The sequence below is a fragment of the Giraffa tippelskirchi genome, chromosome 7 (assembly GCF_054371585.1).
Source record: "Giraffa tippelskirchi isolate mGirTip1 chromosome 7, T2T-mGirTip1v1.2.pri, whole genome shotgun sequence".
NCBI lineage: Eukaryota > Metazoa > Chordata > Mammalia > Artiodactyla > Giraffidae > Giraffa > Giraffa tippelskirchi.
Window position 1 is genome coordinate 3,360,779 of NC_137281.1, and position 19,344 is coordinate 3,380,122.

Below are 19,344 nucleotides of genomic sequence, written 5' to 3' on the forward strand. Positions count from 1 at the left end.
CGGAGAAGCCCAGAGAGAGGTCGGGGTGGCAGTCCGGAAGCTGCATGTGGACCGGGCGGCCAAGGGCGCCTCTGATTGCAAGTGGCGTTGGCTGGTCCCGGGGGCCGAGGACAGCTGAGTGGTTGGTTCCAAGGTCGCCACTGGAAAAAATGGTTAGAGGGTGGTTGGAGGCTGGAGGAAGGGGCGTCCCTGGGCCTGTTCTGTACCAGCACTGTGGAAGGAGAGACACATTCGTAGTGCTGCCCAGCACACTGCCGGTTATCTATATGCAGTACGATGATTCTACTAGTCACATCCTCCCAATTTATCCTCTCCCCTACCTTTCCCCTTTGGCAACCATAAGTTTGTTTTCTACTTCTGTGGGTCTATTTCTGTTTTTCATATGTATGTATAAAAAGTTTGTATGTATCATATTTTAGATTCCATATATGTGATATCATATAATTTGTATTTCTCTGGCTTACTTCATTTAGCACAGTAATCTCTCGTCTATTCATGTTGCTGCAAACGGCATTATTTCATTCTTTTTAATGGCTGCGTAATACTCCATTGCTGGAGGAAGAAATGGCAACCCACTCCAGTATTCTTGCCTGGAATCCCCATGGACAGAGGAGCCTGGTGGGCTACAGTCCACGGGGTCACAAAGAGTCAGACACCACTGAAGCGACTTAGCACACACGCAATACTCCATATGCCCCTTTTTATCCATTCATCTGTCACTGGACATCCTGGTGCAAGTTTTTTGTTGGTGTTTTTTGTTTTGCTTTCTTTTGAGCAGTGACTGATCTAACGACTCTTTGAATTCTCAATACTTACTACTCAGGAACTATCTTGTGCAAGTAAGGAACCCCTGAAGCTGATTCATGGTAAATACATCTCTGCGGTTATGCTTAACTAATTTTATAGCAAAGCATTCTATGTGCTTTGCTCTGTGTGAAGAAGAATCCTTGTAGATGGGGCAGAATATCAGATGGAAGTTGACTGTGAAGGCCCTGAATTCCTCCTTTAGGAGCCATGCTGTTACTATTTACTTCACCTATTCTCTTTCTTTTCTAAAAATTTATTTTTAAATTGAAGGATAATTCCTTTACAGAATTTTGTTGTTTTCTGTCAAACCTCAACATGAATCAGCCATAGGTATACATATGTCTCCTCCTTCTTGAACCTCCCTCCCATCCCACCCCTCTAGGTTGATACAGAGCCCCTATTTGAGTTCCCTGAGACCTACAGCAAATTCCCATTGGCTATCTATTTTACATATGGTAATGTAAGTTTCCGTGTTACTCTCTCCATACATCTCACCCTCTCCCCAAGTCCATATGTCTATTCTCTATGTCTGTTTCTCCACTGCTGCCCTGCAAATAAATCCTTTGGTATCATATTTTAAGATTCCATATATATGCATTAGTATACGATATTTATCTTTCTTTTTCTGACTGACTTCACTCGGTATAATAGGCTCTAGGTTCATCCGCCTCATTAGAACTGACTCAAATGCATTCCTTTTTATGGCTGAGTAATATTCCATTGTGTATATGTACCAGAACTTTTTATCCATTCATCTGTTGATGGACATCTAGGTTGCTTCCACGTTCTAGCTATTGCAAATAGTGCTGCAATGAACACTGGGGTACATGTGTCTTTTTAAATTTTGGTTTCCTCAGGGTATATGCCCAGGAGTGGGTTTGCTGGGTCATATGGTGGTTTTATTCCAAGTTTTTAAAGGAATCTCCACACCGTCTTCCATAGTGGCTGTATCAATTTACATTCCCACCAACAGTGCAAGAGTGTTCTCTTTTCTCCACACCCTTTCCAGCATTTATTGTTTGTAGACTTTTTGATGATGGCTATTCTGACCGGTGTGAGGTGATAGCATATCTCTTGTAGTTTTGATTTGCATTTCTCTAATAATGAGCTCTGTTGAACATCTTTTCATGTGTTTGTTAGCCATCTGTATGTCTTTGAAGAAGTGTCTGTTTAGGTCTTTTTCCCACTTTTTGATTGGGTTGTTTGTTTTTCTGGTATTGAGTTGTATGAGCTGCTTGTATATTTTGGAAATTAATCCTTTGACAGGTGTTTCATTTGCTATTCTCGCCTATTTTTAAACAGAAAAACCCATGAGGTTCTGGGAACTGGAAACCGGGAGACCCTGACTTGAGTTCCATCTGGTTCCTGGTTGACTAGTTTTAAGCAAGTTCCTTCCCATCCTTGTCCTCATTTTCCCCAGTCTGTGTAGGAGGAGAGCATTTCCCTATTTCCTCGGCTGTTTGGGACAGTATCAGAACAAAAAGAGGGCCTTCCCTGGTGGTTAAAACTCTGAGCTTTCACTGCAGGGGATGTGGGGTTTGGTTCCTGGTCAAGGAACCTCCGCATGCCGTCAGGTGCAGATAAAGGGGAGAAATTATAAAGAAAAATCAAGTTTGCAAACTTAAAAAAAAAAAGAACAAAAATGAAACGAGGGGAAGGGAACTCCCCTAGAATGAACCTTTTGGGATCCCTCTTATTAGAGCCTAAGCGCAAATCGGAATCTTTCTTTCTGGGCTTGGTGTTTGCAGCCCGAGCATTTTTGCAAAGGGCCTGAATCGCGCAGCTTCTAGCCGGGGTCTCCCCTTAGAAGTCCGGGGTCCCTCCTTGCCAGGCCTCCCGTAAAAGCACTTCCCCACTGTCCGCTCGACCTGAGCCGAAAGGCAGCTCAGAGGACGGATCTGATAGGTGCGGGAGGCTGATGGCCAATACTGAGGAGTTTAGGCTCAACTTTAGAAGAGGAGCCGATAAATGAAGGATGGAGAAGGAGGACCATAGAGAGGTTGGCGGCTGATAGAGGGGTCCAGGGTGGGAGGGAAACGAGAGAAAGCGTCTGGCTAGAGGGGTGGAGGGGGAAAACCATAGAGAGGCTGCTAGAGGGAGGACTAGAAGGGCCATGGTGGGCGGGGAGGTGGGTAAGAGGGAAATTGGCTTCCAACGCGAGGACCAAAGACAGCCGAAAGGACCATTTCCTTCAGTGTTTTAGCGCGGCGAGGGGGTGGGGGGGTGGGGCTTGCCTGGTGGCTCAGCGGTAAAGAACCGACCTGCCAATCCAGGAGACGCGGGTTCCATTCCTAGGTGGGGAAGATCCCCTGGAGAAGGGAATGGCAACCACCTCCAGGGCTCCTGCCTGGGAAATCCCATGGGCAGAGGAGCTGGCGGGCTACAGTCCGTGGGTCACAAAGAGTCGGACATGACTGAGTGACTAAACACGCACACACATGTTATTGCTCTAGAGCTCTCTCAATCCCCACAACCCCTTCTGTAGCTTAAACCTCGCTCTTTCTCAGCTAGATTTTGGCCCCAGCCTCCTCCCTACTCTGAAATTTCACTCTCTAGCCCGACAACATAGACAGAGACCTTACTAAAACTTTGGTCCTTTACCAGCTCAAAATCCTTCTACACTCCCTCTTGACTCAAGACAGAAATCTCAACTCCTCTGCCCTGTATTCGTCACATATGGTTGTGAGAGTTGGATTATAAAGAAAGCGGAATGCTGAAGAATCAATGCTTTTGAACTGTGGTGTTGGTGAAGACGCTTGAGAGTCCCTTGGACTGCAAGGAGATCCGACCAGTCCATCTTAAAGGAAATCAGTCCTGAATATACATTGGAAGGACTGATACTGAAACTCCAATAAATACTTTCGCCACCTGATGCGAAGAACTGACTCATTGGAAAAGACCTTGATGCTGGGAAAGATTGACGGCGGGAGGAAAAGGGGACGACAGAGGATGAGATGGTTGGATGGCATCACCGACTCAATGGACATGAGTTTGAGTAAACTCCAGGAGTTGGTGATGGATAGGCAGGCCTGGCATGCTGCAGTCCATGGGGTTGCAAAGTCGGACACGACTGAGCAACTGAACTGAACTGCCCTGCGTTGGAAGGCCTTCATGACGAAGTTCCTGCCAAGCTCACTGACCTCCTTTCACCACTTGGATTGTGCATCTGCCAAACACAACATGTCATAACCCCCAGTGAAACCCTCACACTTTCATTTCTCCAGGTGCCAGGTCTTGGACTCTTCTCACTACCCAGAATAACCTTTCCTGGGTGTTCCTGGCCATTTCATCAGGCCTTAATTCCTCCAGAAAGCAACCTCTGACTCCTGTGTAGCTCCAGCTGGGAGCTGACTGAGCCACTCCTTCAGGCTACTGGTTTTACAGGAATGCTTGTAAAGCCCTCATATGACAGTTCTCTCACTAGCTCCCAACTCCCTCCTGATGCCTGCGACACAAACTCCAAGTTCTTCAGTCCGGTCCCTGTTGATGTTTCAGCCAGCATCGTCCCTGGCTGTGCACGTGATGCTTGCAGCTGCCGCTGTGCTTGTGATATGCTGTGCTTAATCGCTCAGTCGTGTCTTACTCTTTGCGACCCCATGGACTGTAGCCCGCCAGGCTCCTCTGTCCACGGAGATTCTCCAGGCAAGAATACTGCAATGGGTTGCCATCCCCTCCTCCAGGGGATCTTGCCAACCCAGGGATCAAACCTGCATCTCTTGCATTTACAGGCAGGTTCTTTACAACTGAGCCACCAGGGATGTTTCATCACCCTAAAAGAAGAATGGTTCTTTAGGCTATTTGCAGTCCTGGTCTTTGAATCCCCACTTCACTGCACTTGGAACTGCATTCACGCTTCCCAAAGGCGGGCTAACTCTTTTGTCCACGACTGAATTCAGATGTTACCTCCAGGAAAAATGTCCAATTCTGCACCCCTCTCCCCACCCCAGTTGGGTCATGTGCCCCTTCTGACCCCCTGGAGTGTCTCGTCATTGACTTGTGACCCTACTTTGTAGCTGCCTGTTTGTTAGTTGGCCTCCCATAGATTTGTCTCTTCAATATGGTGGCCACCAGTCATGCATCAGTATTGAGCACTTGAAACGGGATTAGTCCAGATTAAGATGTAAGGTGGCAGCTGCTAGCGGATACTGTTTTGAGAATGGCAGGTGGTGGCCTTGAGTCTGAAACACTTCAGAAAATTCAAGTTCTCAGCGATGGAAGAGTGCGTCTGAAACCACGTCTACCCAGCTCCATTAACCAAAAAGATGTATTTTTTGGCTGCACTGGGTTTTTCATGCTGCACAGGCTTTCTCTAGTTGCAGCAAGTGGGGGCTACTCTGTTGAAGTGCCGGTGCTTCTCATTGCAGTGGCTTCTCTGGTTGTGGAGCATGGGCTTCAAGAGTTGCAGCGCATGAGCTCATTAGTTTTGGCACAGGGGTTAACTGCTCCCTGGCATTTAGGATCTTTCTGGACCAGGGGTTGAACCTGTGTCTCCTGCATTGGCAGGTGGGTTCCTATTGACTGTGCCACCAGGGAAATCCTCCAGCTCCATTTTTGATGCCTGAGCCACAGTGACTCCATTTTTATTTTATGTACATTCTTTTCTTTACTGGTTATAGAAGATGTACGAATACAATGTATGTTTGACAGGCCATAAGACAGGCTGTTCTGGTCAGCATAAAGTTCTAGACAGATTATGTATTGGCCAGAAGGACTTCCCCATACCTCAACACCAGAAAATTTCTTCTATCATAATCTACATATCAATATAGAAAAGTAAGATTAAAAGGAAAAACAAAGAATGTCAAACAGTGTATGACAGATGAGGAAACTGAGTCACCACATGCTTTTCAGATTTGCCTAGAGAAGGGAATTCCCTGGCGGGTCAGTGGTTAGGACTCGGTGCTTTCACTGCAGTGGATCTGAGTTCAATCCCTGGTGTTGGGCAACTAAGATCCCACACGCCAAGCAGCCTGGTGAGCGGAGGGGCGGGGAGGTTTGCCTGGAGAAACTTGAGGTCTGATTGATTTGAGACCAGAATTGGAATCCTGCTGTTTCTAAGTTCCTGATTACAATCTGATCTTTGCCATGAAACATGGAATGCCCACTCCTTCAAGACAGTGGGTACCGCGGCAAGAAGGCGGCCCTGTGTGAATTCCCAGCGCTCTGCGTGGATGGGAGCTTGAAAGCCCAGCCTTTCGGTTTTTCTTGGCCAGCACCCGCAGCCAGCCTTGAGGGCTGTGTCACGCTCGGACAGCTCTTTCCCTAACCGTCTTCCAGCTGCACTCCTCTAACTCTCGGGGACCATAGGACAATTTCCCGAAAATGAAGGTCTGGGGATGAGAAAGTGTAAAGACCTCCCGGATTTAGGATGTAACCCTGGCTTTGGCACCCACTTGCTGTGGGACCATCAGCCTCTCATTTAAACTTGCGCGTCAGTTCCCTCATCTGTAAAATGCTAGGACTGAATCTGACACCTTCTTGTTCAAATTCTCTTTTCGGCATATATCCGATTCTTTAGTGACGCTGACTCGTCGTTGTTGAATTTGTCTCTTGATTGTCATCCCTACCTGCTTCTTCCAGGTGCTGGGGCGGGCGGGGTTTGCCTGGGAAGATGTCAATATTTTGGTCTCTGTCGCCCCCAGGAGGCTTAGGAGAGTTCCTTGTTGCAGCAGATGTCCAATGCAGATAACGTGTGTCACCTCTTAAGATAGAGGAAGGCAGGGACTACCTAGGTCTGGTTGGCTCACGCTTTTACCTCCATAAGCTGGTATCTAGGAGCCATTTGTGTGTTGAACAACACACAACAGATATGTTGAACGAAATGACTCAGCTTCAAGCCAGCGGAACAAAAGGTGCTTGGAACCCTTCCTTTGAGGGGGTGTGTTTCCGGGCGGAAGGCTTTCACGTGAACCCCACCCCACCCCCACCCCCTCTCCTCGGTTGTCGGAGCCTGTGTGTCCCCATTTAGGGCTCCGGGGGAGCGGGGTTAATGTTTTCGCCTCCTCCAGTTCGGGATCGGGCTTTCCGGAGACCGTTCCTCATAACAGACGGACAGAAAGGTCACGCCCGGAGTAAGGGCCCTGGAGCACGAGGCCAGGTCACCAAGACCGGACCTGCCGACCCACTGAGGGGACCTCTTTGGAAGAGAAGAGGCGGAAACCAGGCAGGTCTTGGTTGGAAAGAGACGGTGGGGAGGTGATGGAGTCGATCGAATACAGTCTCTGGAGGTGAGAGACTTCATTGGCAGCCGCGGTGGGGATGGCGGGGGTGGGGGGCAATGGAATCACTTAATTGGTGTCGCAGGACCTGCATGAAAGGAAGAGGTCTTGGAGCTGGAGAGAAAAATACTCCAAGAGTATTTAACCGTCTACTTTGCCCCTTCGCTGTGTCCCATCGATACCTGCTCGCTGACTGGAAGGGCCCAGTGGACACCCACCCACACAGACACCGTGAGTGGGGAAGCCCAGTGACCCAGTCCCACCCAGCGCGCCGCTGTCCTGAATGCCCACGGGCCTCCAGGAACGCGGCCTGTCTCAAGGCCCAAGCCCTCGCCCATCCGGACGCCCGGTGCTTCATCTGTGAAACTTGTGGCAAGGCCTCCAAAGGACCCCGCTGACTCTGCCCGCCCCGTCTCACCCACCGGGCTTCTTGCCGCTGCTCCTGCTGCTCCCGGCAGGTCAGCCTTACCAGGGAGCCGGCTCAGCACGTCCTGGTGCATCAGGGCAGACTGAGTCTCCTGCTAATGTGGGCACAAAAAGGGAAAGACACCGTGAATGTCACTCAGGCGTGTCTGACGCTTTGCGACTCCATGGACTGTAGTTCATGAGATTCTCCAGGCCAGAATACTGGAGTGGGTAGCCTTCCCCTTCTCCAGGGTATCTTCCCAACCCAGGGATCGAACCCAGTTCTCCCGCATTGTGGGCGGATTCTTTACCAACTGAGCCACACGGGAAGCCCGTGGTAGATGCATAGGGAGGGAAAGGCACAACACGCATGCCTTTAGGGGGCCTCGTCCTGGGAATCCTGCCCCAGGCTGTCAGCATCCAGCTCGAGGGCTGTCAGTTGCAGAGCTAGGCCCTGGCATCTCTGAAGGGCAAGGCAGTACCCTTTTCTGTGCTGGCTCTTTCTAAGGCTGAATGATCTTCAGCCTTGGGGTGTGCCGCGAGTCCGTGGGTGCCAGGGGAAGCAGGAGACAGTATCACGAAAGATGCATTCATCTCCCAGGGCGATTTCTGGTCTCCTTGGCTCAGATGGCAAAGAATCTGCCTGTAATGCAGGAGATCCCTGGGTCAGGAAGATCCCCAGGATTAGGAAATGGCAGCCCACTCCAGTTTTCTTGTCTGGAGAATCCCCACGGACAGAGGAGCCTGGCGGGCTACAGTCCATGGGGTCATAAAGAGTTGGGCACGACTGAGCGACTAACACAACACTTTTTCCTATTGTAGAATGACTGGTTCCTTCTCCAGCCTAGAAGGATAAAGTGACTTTTAAAGGAAAGTCACAACTTTTCGAACAAAAGCTATCTCTTTTGTCTTCCTTCCCTCCGCATCTACCGCGTCTCCAAATCGTGACTTTATATTGGTTGGGTATTATTATTATTATTCTTTTTAATCCTCTGATGGCAGAGAGGTGAGGCGCGCAGGCACCCGGAACCGTGGTTCGCCGGTGTTTGTTTCCCGCCGGGGCGGATGCCGCGGGCCCCACCCGGCCGCGATGGCGGCGGGAGCCGGAAGAGGGCTTCGGGCTCTCAGAGTCCATTTCCACCGCGCCGCGGGCAGCCGTCCTGGGGCTGCCCCTCGGGCCGCTTCCCGCCGCGCTATGACCCTAGAGGCTCCCGCACCGCCAGCCCTCGCCGGAAGGCAGGGCCCGAGCTCCTCGCGGCCAGAGAGGTCCGAGCGGCGCGGTGCGTCCGCTGGAGCGCCCGCTCAGACGCAGGCGTGCGGGGCGGAGCGGCTCGGAGCTGGTGGGTTCCGCGGAAAGAGCTTTAGAGGACCCCGGGTGTGTCCGCCCCTCAGGTTCCCAGAGGGCTCCTCGACCCTGAGTCTCTCTGGGGACCATGGGCCCTCCTTCCCTAGGGTGGCCCCCGCCCCGGGGCCTCTGCCCACCTTGGAAGGCCCGTCACCTGCTCACCGCCGGCGATGGTGTTGGCCCTGCCTGGCCGGAGCCCCAGGCGCCCCTCTTGTCCCCGTCCCTCCCCGCCCCCCTCCCCGTCCTCCTCCCCAGGAGCTCCCCGCACTGCAGGAGACGCAGTACCTCCCACTCGGAGGTCTTCAAGCACCCCAGCGAGGATTCGGAGGCGTCGCTTCACACACCGGCCCGCTGTGTCCCGGTGGTCTCAGGAGGCCGGGCGGCTGGCCCAGCACGTCCAGGACCGCTCGGCTGGAAGGGATTTCCTGGACGGTGGCGAGGCCGCAGGGGCTCCGTAGAGGCTCCTGTTTCTGGCACAGAAGGGAGAGCGCGGGGTCTGGGTCTCCTGCTTACTTGCCCTGTGACCTGAGGCTGCCTCGCTGGGCCTGTTTCCTCTTCCTGAAATTACTTGTGACCTCCAGCTATCCTGGCCAGCGGGGAGAAGCACGAGTCTCTTGTTGGACCCCTGACTCTTCCACAGCCTCTCTTCATAGCCTGGACCTGGACTCAGGTTCTCAATCTGTGAGATGGGGCAGAATGAAGCGTCCTTATCAGTTGAGCTGCAAACTGACCTAATACGAAGGTAGCACACACTGTTCCATCACCTTTCTTTTCTTTCGACCGAGCGGAACAACTCGCGGAATCTTAGTAGCGGCTTGGCGGATCCTAGTATTAGTTCCCAACCAGGGATGGAACCTGCGCCCTTGGCAGTGAAAGCCAGGAGTCCTAAGCACTGGACCGCCAGAGGGTTACCTCCATCACTTGTTTCTAGTAACTCATGGTGCCTGCCGATGCAGGTGAAAATCAATGTTCGTTCGTTTGAGTCCTTTTTAAATGGCAGTGGTAGGGCTGGAACCCAACGAGGTGGGAACCTTTCCTTTCTGGATGTGGGTTGTAGGCTGGAGTGCTTTCCTAGTACTCCCTCGGTAGGGTCGGGGGGCTGGGCGATGCCCCGTGTGGCTAGGCCACCTCAAGAAGGGCCTCAAACCCCAGGTGGAGGAGCCTGGGGACTTGGTCCTGAGGGTGTCCGCGACTGTGAGAAGGTTTCATGCGTATAACGCAGCTGTGAGAAGAGTATCAGGCCAGGGTGGGAGGAGTTCTGGGGGCCAGGGGGCCAGGGAGAAGGCTAGTGGAAGAGCCTAGGTGGAAGGAAGGAGCCAGAGCTGGGGCTTGGGGGGTGGAGGGGAGCATACGGGTCCTGGCCCTCGGGACGTTCAGCAGGAGGGAGGGGCAGCACTGGCTGCCTGCCTGGCTTTGGGGAGTGAGGTAGGGGGTGGGATGGGAACCTTTGACTGGGTGGATGGAGGGCCTCACCGTGACTCTGTCCCAGGAGAGAAGCAGGGCATTTTGTTTGGGTGGGGGAGATGAGCTTTACCTTCTGGCGGGGGGACTGAATTCCATTCATTCGATCGTTTAACCGGTATTGAATCCAGCCCCTCCCTGCTCCCCAGACCTTTCCTAGATTTTGAGGATAGACTTGCTCAGGAAAGGCAGGCAGGAAAATAGCAAATTGGTTAAGGAGCAAGACCATCATGGAGATGCGGAGATGGCCTGAGCGGCAGAGTGGGGCCTCCCCTCCCCTCCCTGACCTCTGATATCACCTGCAGCGCTTCAGTGATGAAGGGTTACTTGAGTTCCCACCTGGCCAGAAAGGATGCATCCTTGTGAGGGGTTGGGAGGAACAGCACACACAAGGCCCAGGAGGTGGGAGAGGTTGGCCAGGGGGCACAGGGCCGGGCACTTCTGGGTTTAGTCTAAAGTGCAGCAAGGAGGGTTTGGGGTCAGAGAGTGACATATTTTGGCGGGTTTACAAAATTGCTGCAGTGTTGCCATAGGGAGAAGGGGCCAGAGGAGGCAGAGGGGTGGGAGGGGAGGCTGTTACCATGGCAGCAGTGGGCTGGGGGCAAGCCCGAGGTGCCCACGGACAGTGGCCATGACTTCTGACTTGGGTCAGGTAGATGCAGGTGCCATCCTGGCTCCCCAACCTGAGGATGCATGACCTCTGGCCGATCATGTGACCTCTCTGAGCTTCTGTTTCCTCATGTATAAGGTTGGGATCCTCAAGACACTTCCCGTCTGGGTCTGCTCTGAGGGCTTGGTGCATCTAACACCCGTGACTGCTGGCACCATGTTCAGTTGCTCAGTCATGTCCGACTTTGCGACCCCATGGACTGCAGCACGCCAGGCCTCCCTGTCCTTCAACATCTCCCGGAGTTTGTGCAAACTCATGTCCATTGAGTCAGTGATGCCATCCAACCACCTCATCCTCTGTTGTCCCCTTCTCCTCCTGCCTTCAGTCTTTCCCAGCATCAGGGTCTTTTTAAATGAGTCAGTTCTTTGCATCAGGTGGCCAAAGGATTGGAGCTTCAGCATCAGTCCTTCCAATGAATATTCAGGGTTGATTTCCTTTAGGATGGACTGGTTTGATCTCCTTGCAGTCCAAGGGCACCATAGGAAAGGCCCAATAAATGTTGGTCATTGTTATTATGTCCAGAGATGGGTGTGGTTCTCACCACAAAGCTAGTTTTCTGGACCTGAAACTTAAGAAAGGGATCCGGGGGAGAGATTCATGGGGGTGTCTGTGTAGCCCAGGATCTGTGTTGTTTCCTCCCCTGCAGGAAGAGGAGGGCCATTGGCCAAGCCTGTTGTCACAGCCGGGTGGGAGGTTTGGGTGGGGGGCGGGGGTGACGGTGCTTCCAGCATCTGAAGGGTGGAGGCCAGGGATGCTGGTCAACATCCCACAGTGTGCAGGATGACCCCACAGCAAAGAATGGCCCAGCCCCCAGAGGTCAGCAGCGCCAAAGCTGAGATGCCTGGTGTAGACAGAAGGGGTGTTGGCCCCTTCAAGCCGGGCACATGTTCTCCGTCCACCAGATTCCATCCATTTTCCCTACTGCCTGCCATGAGACTAGAGGAGGAAGAGCTTGTAGGACCAGTGATGTCCAGTAGCGAGCCACACTTTAAAAAATGAAAAGGAACAGCTGAAATGAATTTTAAGGACTCACTTAATACCTAACCCAGTCAGTTTGCCCAGAGTATCCTTTCTCAGTGGAATCCACACAGACATCATTCGTGACGTACTTTACACTCTTCATACTCAGTCTTCAGAATCTGAGGGGCGTCTGCATCGCAGCCCATCTCAGGTCAGCCCGGACATTGCCAAGTGCTCGAGAGCCGCGTGTGGCCAGTGGCTGCCCTTCAGGACTGGACAATTCTGGAGGGTCTTTGTTTTTTTAATAAAATTGTTTTGTTGGAAAAAAGATCAACACAAACACCAAAGTTACTCTCCAAATCCCTTAAGATATAGTGATGCTGTACAGTAGGCCCTTCTTCGTTATCCATCCGAAATACAGCAGTGTGAACATGTCTATCCCAAACTCACCGTCTTGCCCTCCCCATCCTCTCCCACCTCCAGAACCGTAAGTGCCTTCTCTTAAGTCAGTGAGTCTGTTTTTGTTTTTGTTTTTTTGGTTGCATCGAGTTTTAACTGTGGGATCGGGTTCCCTGACCAGGGATCGAACCCCGGCCCTCTGCATTGGGAGTGTGGAGTCTTAGTCACTGGACCACCAGGGAAGTCCCTGTGCGTATGCTTCTGTCTTGTACATAAGTTCATCTGTATCATATCTTTTAAGATTCTGCATATAAGGGATGTCATAGAATGTTTCTGCTTTTCTGACCACTCAGTATGACAATCTCTAGGGCCATCCATATTGCTGCGAAAGACATTATTTTGTTCTTTTCGATGGCTGAGTAATACTCCATTGTATCTATGGATGACATCTTTATCCATTCATTTGTTGATGGACATTTAGGCTGCTTCCGTGTCTCATCTATTTTAAACACTGCTGCAGGGGAAGATATTTAATTTAGCCTGATACCACAATTGTTTGGTCACTTGCAGGTTTCTTGAAGCTTTTCTGAAGAATGTTTAGCAGTTCCAGCTTACTGTTGCCCCACCTAGAGACTTTTTTCTATTTCTGGGGATTTGTGTGTGCATTTTTGGGCATTTCGATTATTGCCCAGTAAAACATATCTTGCGATCCAAGCCAAATATAACTGAATCCTCTCTGGCCCGCGGGTCTCCAGTTTACAACTGGTTGAGTGTGGTTCAGGAGCTATACCGCAAGGTGGGCAGCCACTAGCCACCTGTGTCTATTTATTTAAAGAAGAGAAAGAGAAACGTTTAAAAGTCAGGTCCTCAACCACGAGCCACCTTTCAGATATGCAGCAGTCCCCCGGTGGCTAGCAGCAGTTCCCCTGTACAGAGCGCAGGTCGGAGGATTTTTCCATCATTGCAAAAAGTTTTTGTTGGCAGTTCTCTCAGAGGGAGCTCTGGCTCAACCCGGCTCTTTGGTCGGGGCGAGACTTTAATGCCGGTTCTCTCGCTCTGTACCCCAAGCTGCCGCGACGGCCCCACGCCGCTCTGGTGCTGCGCAGCTGGAGGACGAGCTGCGGGCGCGCGGAGTGCGGCCTTGCGCGCGGCTCCCGGCGCTGCCCTCTGGGTTCCAACTCCTCGCGTGCTCCCCCTTCGCCCGCCTTGCAGCGCTGCGGCCACCTGGCGGCCCGGCGCCGTCCCCCTCTCTAGGTCCCGGGCCGGCCTGGCTGCCCTGCCACCCTCTGGTCCTCGGTCCCTCCCCCGCCCCCTATGAGAAGCTCCCCCTCCCCATCTCCCCATCTGGGGACTCTGGCCCTCTCCCCTCTCCCCATGAGAAGCCAACCCCCCCATCTCCATACCTGGAGATTCTGGTCCTCTGGGCCCCCCTGCACCCTCCCATGAGAAGCCCACCGCTCCCCATCTCTGTATCTGGGGACTCTGGCCCTCTGTCCCCCCCGCGCACCCCCCCATGAGGAGCCCACCCCTCCCCATCTCTATAGCTGGGGACTCTGGTCCGCTCTGGTCTTCGGTTCCCCCGCCATGAGAAGCCCCATCTCCCCATCTGGGGACTCGCGTCGTCTGGGCGCCCCCGCACCCCCCCATGAGAAGCCCACCCCGCCCCATCTCCCCATCTGGCAGGCTTTGGGCTTCTCTGGGCCACGGTTTCCCCACTTTGCGGGCGGGAGAATCCCGGCGGGGACACGTCGGCGCCCAGGCTGGCCTCTGGGACCTGGGATCTGCATCCGCCCCACGAGCATAAACGTCGGTCCTCCCGCCCTCGGCCTGGCCGGGCTGCGGACGCAGGCGGGATGGCCGGGGCGAGCGGACGGACTGGGAGCCCTCGCTCCGGCGGGACTTAGGGCCTACGCAGCCCCGCCCACCCCCGTCTACCCTCCGACCTCGGTCCCAGGCCGCGAGCAGCTCCCGGCGCGGGCGGTCGCTGCGGTTCCCGCGCCCTGGCCCCCTCGCTGCTCCCGACCCCTAGAAACTCAAGAGCGGCGGAACCTTCGCTGCGGAGCGCGCTTCCGGCCGGCGCTGTTTCCCAGGGACGCCGCCGCCCCTCGCGCCCCCGCGCTCCCCGCGCCCGCGTTCCCGGCGCCGCCGGCCCGGAGCTCCCCGAAGCCTCGGCCCCGCTGCCGCCGGCCCTCGCGAGGGGAAGCCCGGGCCCCTCGGGACCTCGGCCCGCTCTTCCGGACCCGAGAGGCCGCTGCACCGGGTACAGGGGCCGGGATGGAGGGAGGAGCCGCGCCGGGCCGGCGGTAACCGGGGTGGGGGTTGGGGGTTGGGGGTTGGGGGTTGGGGGTTGGGGGTGGGGCCGGCCACGGCGGGGACGGGGGACAGGGGCAGCGCGGGGGCGCGGGTCCTGTGGGAGCGCGGGAAGCTGAGCCCGGCACAGCGCGGGGAGGGGTGGGGAAATAAAAGTGCTGCATCCCGCGGAAGGGGGGTGCTTGGGAGGGGGGCTCCGGGGCCCCGGCAGCTATGGAGAGGGTCGGAACGATGTCAGCGGCCTATGCGTAGGGGCCGGGCCAGAGAAGGACCCCCAGGAGCGGGGGAGGTGGAGATGTAGCAGGTGCGAAAGTTCACAAGCCGACGCCTGCACAGAGGCTGGCAGTTGAGGTGTCCTAGCCATGCGTACCTGAAATTCGGAGGTTAGGTGATGGAGTGAAAGTCGCTGAGTCGTCTCCGACTCTGTGCGACCTCAGGGACTGTAGCCCGTCAGGCTCCGCTGTCCATAGGATTCTCCAGGCCAGAATACTGGAGAGGGTAGCCGATCCCTCCTCCAGGGGATCTTCCCACCCCAGGGATCGAACCCAGGTCCCCCACGTTGCAGGCGGATTCTTTACCGTCTGAGCCACCAGGGAAGCCCCTAGGTGATGGAAGAGTATGTTGAATCTTAAGGTGCCAAGTGTAAGAACAGGTTAGAGGAGCCCCGGGTGGAAAAGTGGGGAACTGGATTAGTGGGGCTTTGGGGACGTCGTACCTCGGGAGGAAATTAAGAGCAGCCAGAGACGTATCCAGGTTTGGGAGGCCTTCCAGGGAACTAGTGGGCATGGGGGTCTAGGAGGGTCAGGAGGCCAAAGAGAGGCCGCTGTGGTGGTCCTGGGGGGTGAGGTAGGGGGTAGGGAGAGGATGCAACCTGAGTTGCGGCCCGAGGAAGCGACCCGTTAGAGAAATTCTGGAGGCAAGAATTCTGGCGAGACTTGGAAGAAGCCATGAAGATGTAAAGGAAGAAATAGGCTTGGGATTTGATTGGCTGTCGAGGAGTGAGGGGAGCGGGAAGCAGGAGGAAGGAGAGGAGGAGGAGGGTAGTGGCCGGGTGATGCCCTCGGTTCCCCCAGGGGGAGGAGAGGAGGACCCGCGAGGAAAGGCAGGTGGGGTCTCTGAGCTGCTGAGCTTAGCCATAGAAGCCGTCGAGGCTGCCTGGTGCGGGCCGAGCGACCCGGCCTGGAGGCAGCCTCCTTTCCCGTCAGGGAGGAGGTCAGTGGGACAGAGGGCCGCGAGCGCTGAGACGGCGGGGACACTGTCCCCGGGCAGCGGCCGTGTTGACCTGTCTCCCCTCCGCCGCTCCCAGCTGCCGCCCCGGATGCTGCTGCTGCCGCCGCGGCCCCCCCACCCTCGGGCCTCCTCTCCCGAGGCCATGGACCCGCCGCCCCCCAAGGCGCCCCCTTTCCCCCAGGCGGAGGGCCCTGCCTCCACTGCGTCCTCGGCGGCGGGGCCCCGGCCCCCGCGGCTGGGCCGCCACCTGCTCATCGACGCCAACGGGGTCCCCTACACGTACACGGCGCCGCTGGAGGAGGAGCCGCGCGGCCCGGCCCCGCGCGAGGCGCCGCCCGGAGAGCCCGGGCCGCGCAAGGGCTACAGCTGTCCCGAGTGCGCCCGCGTCTTCGCCAGCCCCCTGCGGCTGCAGAGCCATCGCGTGTCGCACTCGGACCTCAAGCCCTTCACGTGCGGCGCCTGCGGCAAGGCCTTCAAGCGCTCCAGCCACCTGTCGAGGCACCGCGCCACGCACCGCGCCCGCGCCGGCCCGCCGCACGCTTGCCCGCTCTGCCCGCGCCGCTTCCAGGACGCCGCGGAGCTGGCGCAGCACGTGCGGCTGCACTGAGCCGGCGGGCGGCCCCGGCCCGGCCCGGCGCCCCTCCGAGCCGCCGCCGCCGCCTTGCGCGCCCCGCTCCCGGGTGGTGAGCGCCTGACGTCTGCGCGGGGGGGTCGACGAAAGGCCGCGGCCCGGTTCGCTCCTGCCTCTTCCCTCGCACCCGCCACCCTCACCCTCTCAATAAACATTCCGCACTTCACTTCAGGGTTCTTATTTGCGGGGCGCGGGGCTGGGACGGGCGTGGGTGGTGACGCCGGACCGTGAGCACCTAGGAACCGCCGTCCCGGCGCGCGTTTCCGGCCGGAGCCGCTTCCCGGCGGCCCGGGCGCCCCGCCCCCACCGCCCTGCCCTGGACCCTCTCCTCCGTCCCCCGGTCCTTTCCGCCCCTCCTCGGCGCCGCCGAGCTCCCGGGGGAGGCCCCGAGCGCTCCGCCCCGCCGCCGTCTGCACCCACGCGGGGAGCTCGGGGCCGATCAGGAGCCGCCCGGACCCGAGAGGCTGCTGCACCGGGTACGGGGGCCGGGAGGCGGGCGGGAGCTGGAGCGGGCCGCGGGGCGGGGCGGGGCGTGGGGAGCGCGCGGAGAGGCCGAGGTCGGGGCCGGGGCCGAGTCCTGCGGAGCGCGGACACGCCGCCGGGAGTGGGGGCGGGTGGGCGTGCCCCGGACGGAACGCGCCGGGGGCGGCGGAGGGCACAGGGCTCCCGACACGGCCGCCCACCGGAGAGGGCCCGGGCGTAGGCCGAGGGGGCGCAGACCGAGGGGGCGCCCGGAGCGATCACTGACCCCCACGGCCGGGTCAGCGGCCTGGAGGCCTGATGGGTGGGGCCTGCGGGCGACTTGTGAGCTGAGGAGGGCACACAGGGGGCAGACAGCCACAAAGAGATCCCGCGCCTGCGGTCTGCGGTGGGAACGAAGGGAGAGGTGTCTTGAGGAGGGGGCGCCTGCGAGCCTCAGAGGGTCACGGAATCTGGGTAGCGTTGCAGAGGATGCAACGGTCCGGAGCAGGGCACGCAGAGTGGGAAGGACGGAGCCCGTGGGGCCGAGCTTCCCGCCTCTGCGTGACCTCCTCGTCCTGTCTCCCACCCCCCAGGCCTCAGCCACCCCTCCGGATGCTGGTGCTGCCGGCCCCCGGCCCCCGGCCCCCGGCGTTTCCCTCCGCTGAGGCCATGCAGGCCCCTCCCCCTCGGACAGGCGGGTCCCCAGAGCCCGGACCTTCCTGCTCCACAGGATGTCCCCAGACCTCGCCCTCTTCTTCCAGGCCCAACCACTACCTGCTCATAGACACCCAGGGTATCCCGTACACCGTGCTGGTGGACGAGGAGTCGCAGAGGGAGTCCGGGCCCGATGGGGCGTCGGCCCAGAAAAAATGCTACAGCTGCCCCGTGTGCTCCCGGGTCTTCGAGTACATGTCCTACCTGCAGCGACACAGCATCACCCACTCGGAGGTGAAACCCTTCGAATGCGACACCTGCGGGAAAGCATTCAAGCGGGCCAGCCATCTGGCGCGCCACCACTCCATTCACCGGGCAGGCGGCGGGCGGCCCCACAGCTGCCCGCTCTGCCCTCGCCGCTTCCGAGAGGCGGGCGAGTTGGCCCAGCACAGCCGGGTCCACTCCGGGGAGCGCCCCTACCAGTGCCCGCACTGCCCGCGCCGGTTCATGGAGCAGAACACGCTGCAGAAGCACACGCGGTGGAAGCACCCCTGAGCCAGGATGCGGGGGGGCCCCCCAGGTACCACGGGATTCTGGGGGCGGGGGTGGTGCACATGGACACCTGTCGTCCTCAGACAGCTGGCGAGCACCAGGGGGCCCTGGACACAAACACAGACCCACTGCCGCAGGGAGGCCGACCCCGGCCTTAAGGAGAAGCCCTGCAGTCATCTCCGGGTGTTTGGGAGATAAGATGGGAACGAGACCCCACGTTTTCTGAATGGAACCCTCTAACCTCAGAGACACCAGCGATTCCACGACTGAGCCCTGACTGCAGGGGTTGAGCCGGGTGGGGGCAAGAGTGCCGTGTGTCACCGTTCTCGGGCCTGAAAACTGCCGGGGGGCCATCAGGAATCTGCACTGTCTTCCTGAGGCCACCCCTGCGATGCTGGGGGAAGGGGCCCCAGAGTTGCCTCCCACTCCCCAGCCAGAGGTGGAGACTGGACACTCACTCAATAAACACGTGTTTCACTTTGAGCACGTGAGGTTCTGGGAGACCTCTGCCCACTGCCTGGCAGGGAGACTTCGCAAGTGCCTGGCCCACCTGGCTGGGGAATGGGAAGGTTGGCCTGTCCTGGGGTTCATCTGAGCTTGGCTCCTGACCACCTGTGTCATTGAGGCAGGATGTTTTTAATCTTAACTTTCTAAAAACCACGACCCATTGTAAGAAACACATTTTATACGGCAACCAGCTATACAGTTACACAAAATACATGCAAAACAAAGGTTTAACAATAGTTACTTCTGCTGCGTGCAGGCCTCTCATTTTTTTTCCCATCTACTTCATTTTTTAGACTGCTTATTACAGATTTCATTCTACCATATTAAATTTTCTGCGCATGAATATGTAATGTGAAAGACACCGAACTAGGGCAAGTGCCTCCCCCTGCACGTTTTGACCCCGGTAGTGAAGTGAGTAGGAGGGGCGTGTGGCCAAGACGGTTAGACTCCAGCTGCAGAGTAAAAAAGCACTGCTCTCTTAAGGGCCGGTAGGAATTTCGGAGCACGGAAGCTACCGCTGGGGCAGAAGCCGAATAAACACCTGCCCTCTCACCGAGTTTTCTTTGCGTGTCGGAGTTGTGTCAGGCATTGTGCGGGGCCTCATCTCTTCTTCCGACCGCTGGGGCAGAAGCCGAATAAACACCTGCCCTCTCACCGAGTTTTCTTTGCGTGTCGGGGTTGTGTCAGGCACTGTGCGGGGCCTCATCTCTTCTTCCGACCTCTTGTTGGGTGG

The 19,344-nt window shown here is 56.7% G+C and overlaps 2 protein-coding genes across 3 annotated transcripts; both read left to right on the plus strand.

The window, feature by feature from the left end:
* Positions 1–14,343: 14,343 nt before the first annotated feature.
* ZNF580 (zinc finger protein 580) lies at positions 14,344–16,602 on the plus strand. Its single transcript, XM_081505606.1, has 2 exons — positions 14,344–14,525; positions 15,882–16,602. Exon 2 carries the CDS (start codon positions 15,894–15,896, stop codon positions 16,410–16,412), a length of 519 nt encoding a protein of 172 aa, XP_081361732.1. The 5' UTR covers positions 14,344–14,525; positions 15,882–15,893; the 3' UTR covers positions 16,413–16,602.
* A 113-nt stretch (positions 16,603–16,715) lies between these two features.
* On the plus strand, positions 16,716–19,269 carry ZNF581 (zinc finger protein 581). Of its 2 annotated transcripts, none has more exons than XM_081505623.1 (2): positions 16,716–16,912; positions 17,492–19,269. In XM_081505623.1, the coding sequence occupies exon 2, from the start codon at positions 17,511–17,513 to the stop codon at positions 18,105–18,107; it is 597 nt and encodes a 198-aa protein (XP_081361749.1). In that variant the 5' UTR covers positions 16,716–16,912; positions 17,492–17,510; the 3' UTR covers positions 18,108–19,269. The 2 variants fall into 2 exon arrangements, with proteins under 2 accessions (XP_081361749.1, XP_081361748.1); XM_081505622.1 differs by lacking the exon at positions 16,716–16,912 and having other exon boundaries at positions 17,315–18,132; positions 19,095–19,269.
* The last annotated feature ends 75 nt before the right edge of the window (positions 19,270–19,344 follow it).

What these genes read in the sequence shown, in the direction of transcription:
- ZNF581 (XM_081505622.1), top strand. Translation starts at nt 17,388, where the DNA reads ATGCAACGGTCCGGAGCAGGGCACGCAGAGTGGGAAGGACGGAGCCCG.
- ZNF580 (XM_081505606.1), top strand. Translation starts at nt 15,894, where the DNA reads ATGCTGCTGCTGCCGCCGCGGCCCCCCCACCCTCGGGCCTCCTCTCCC.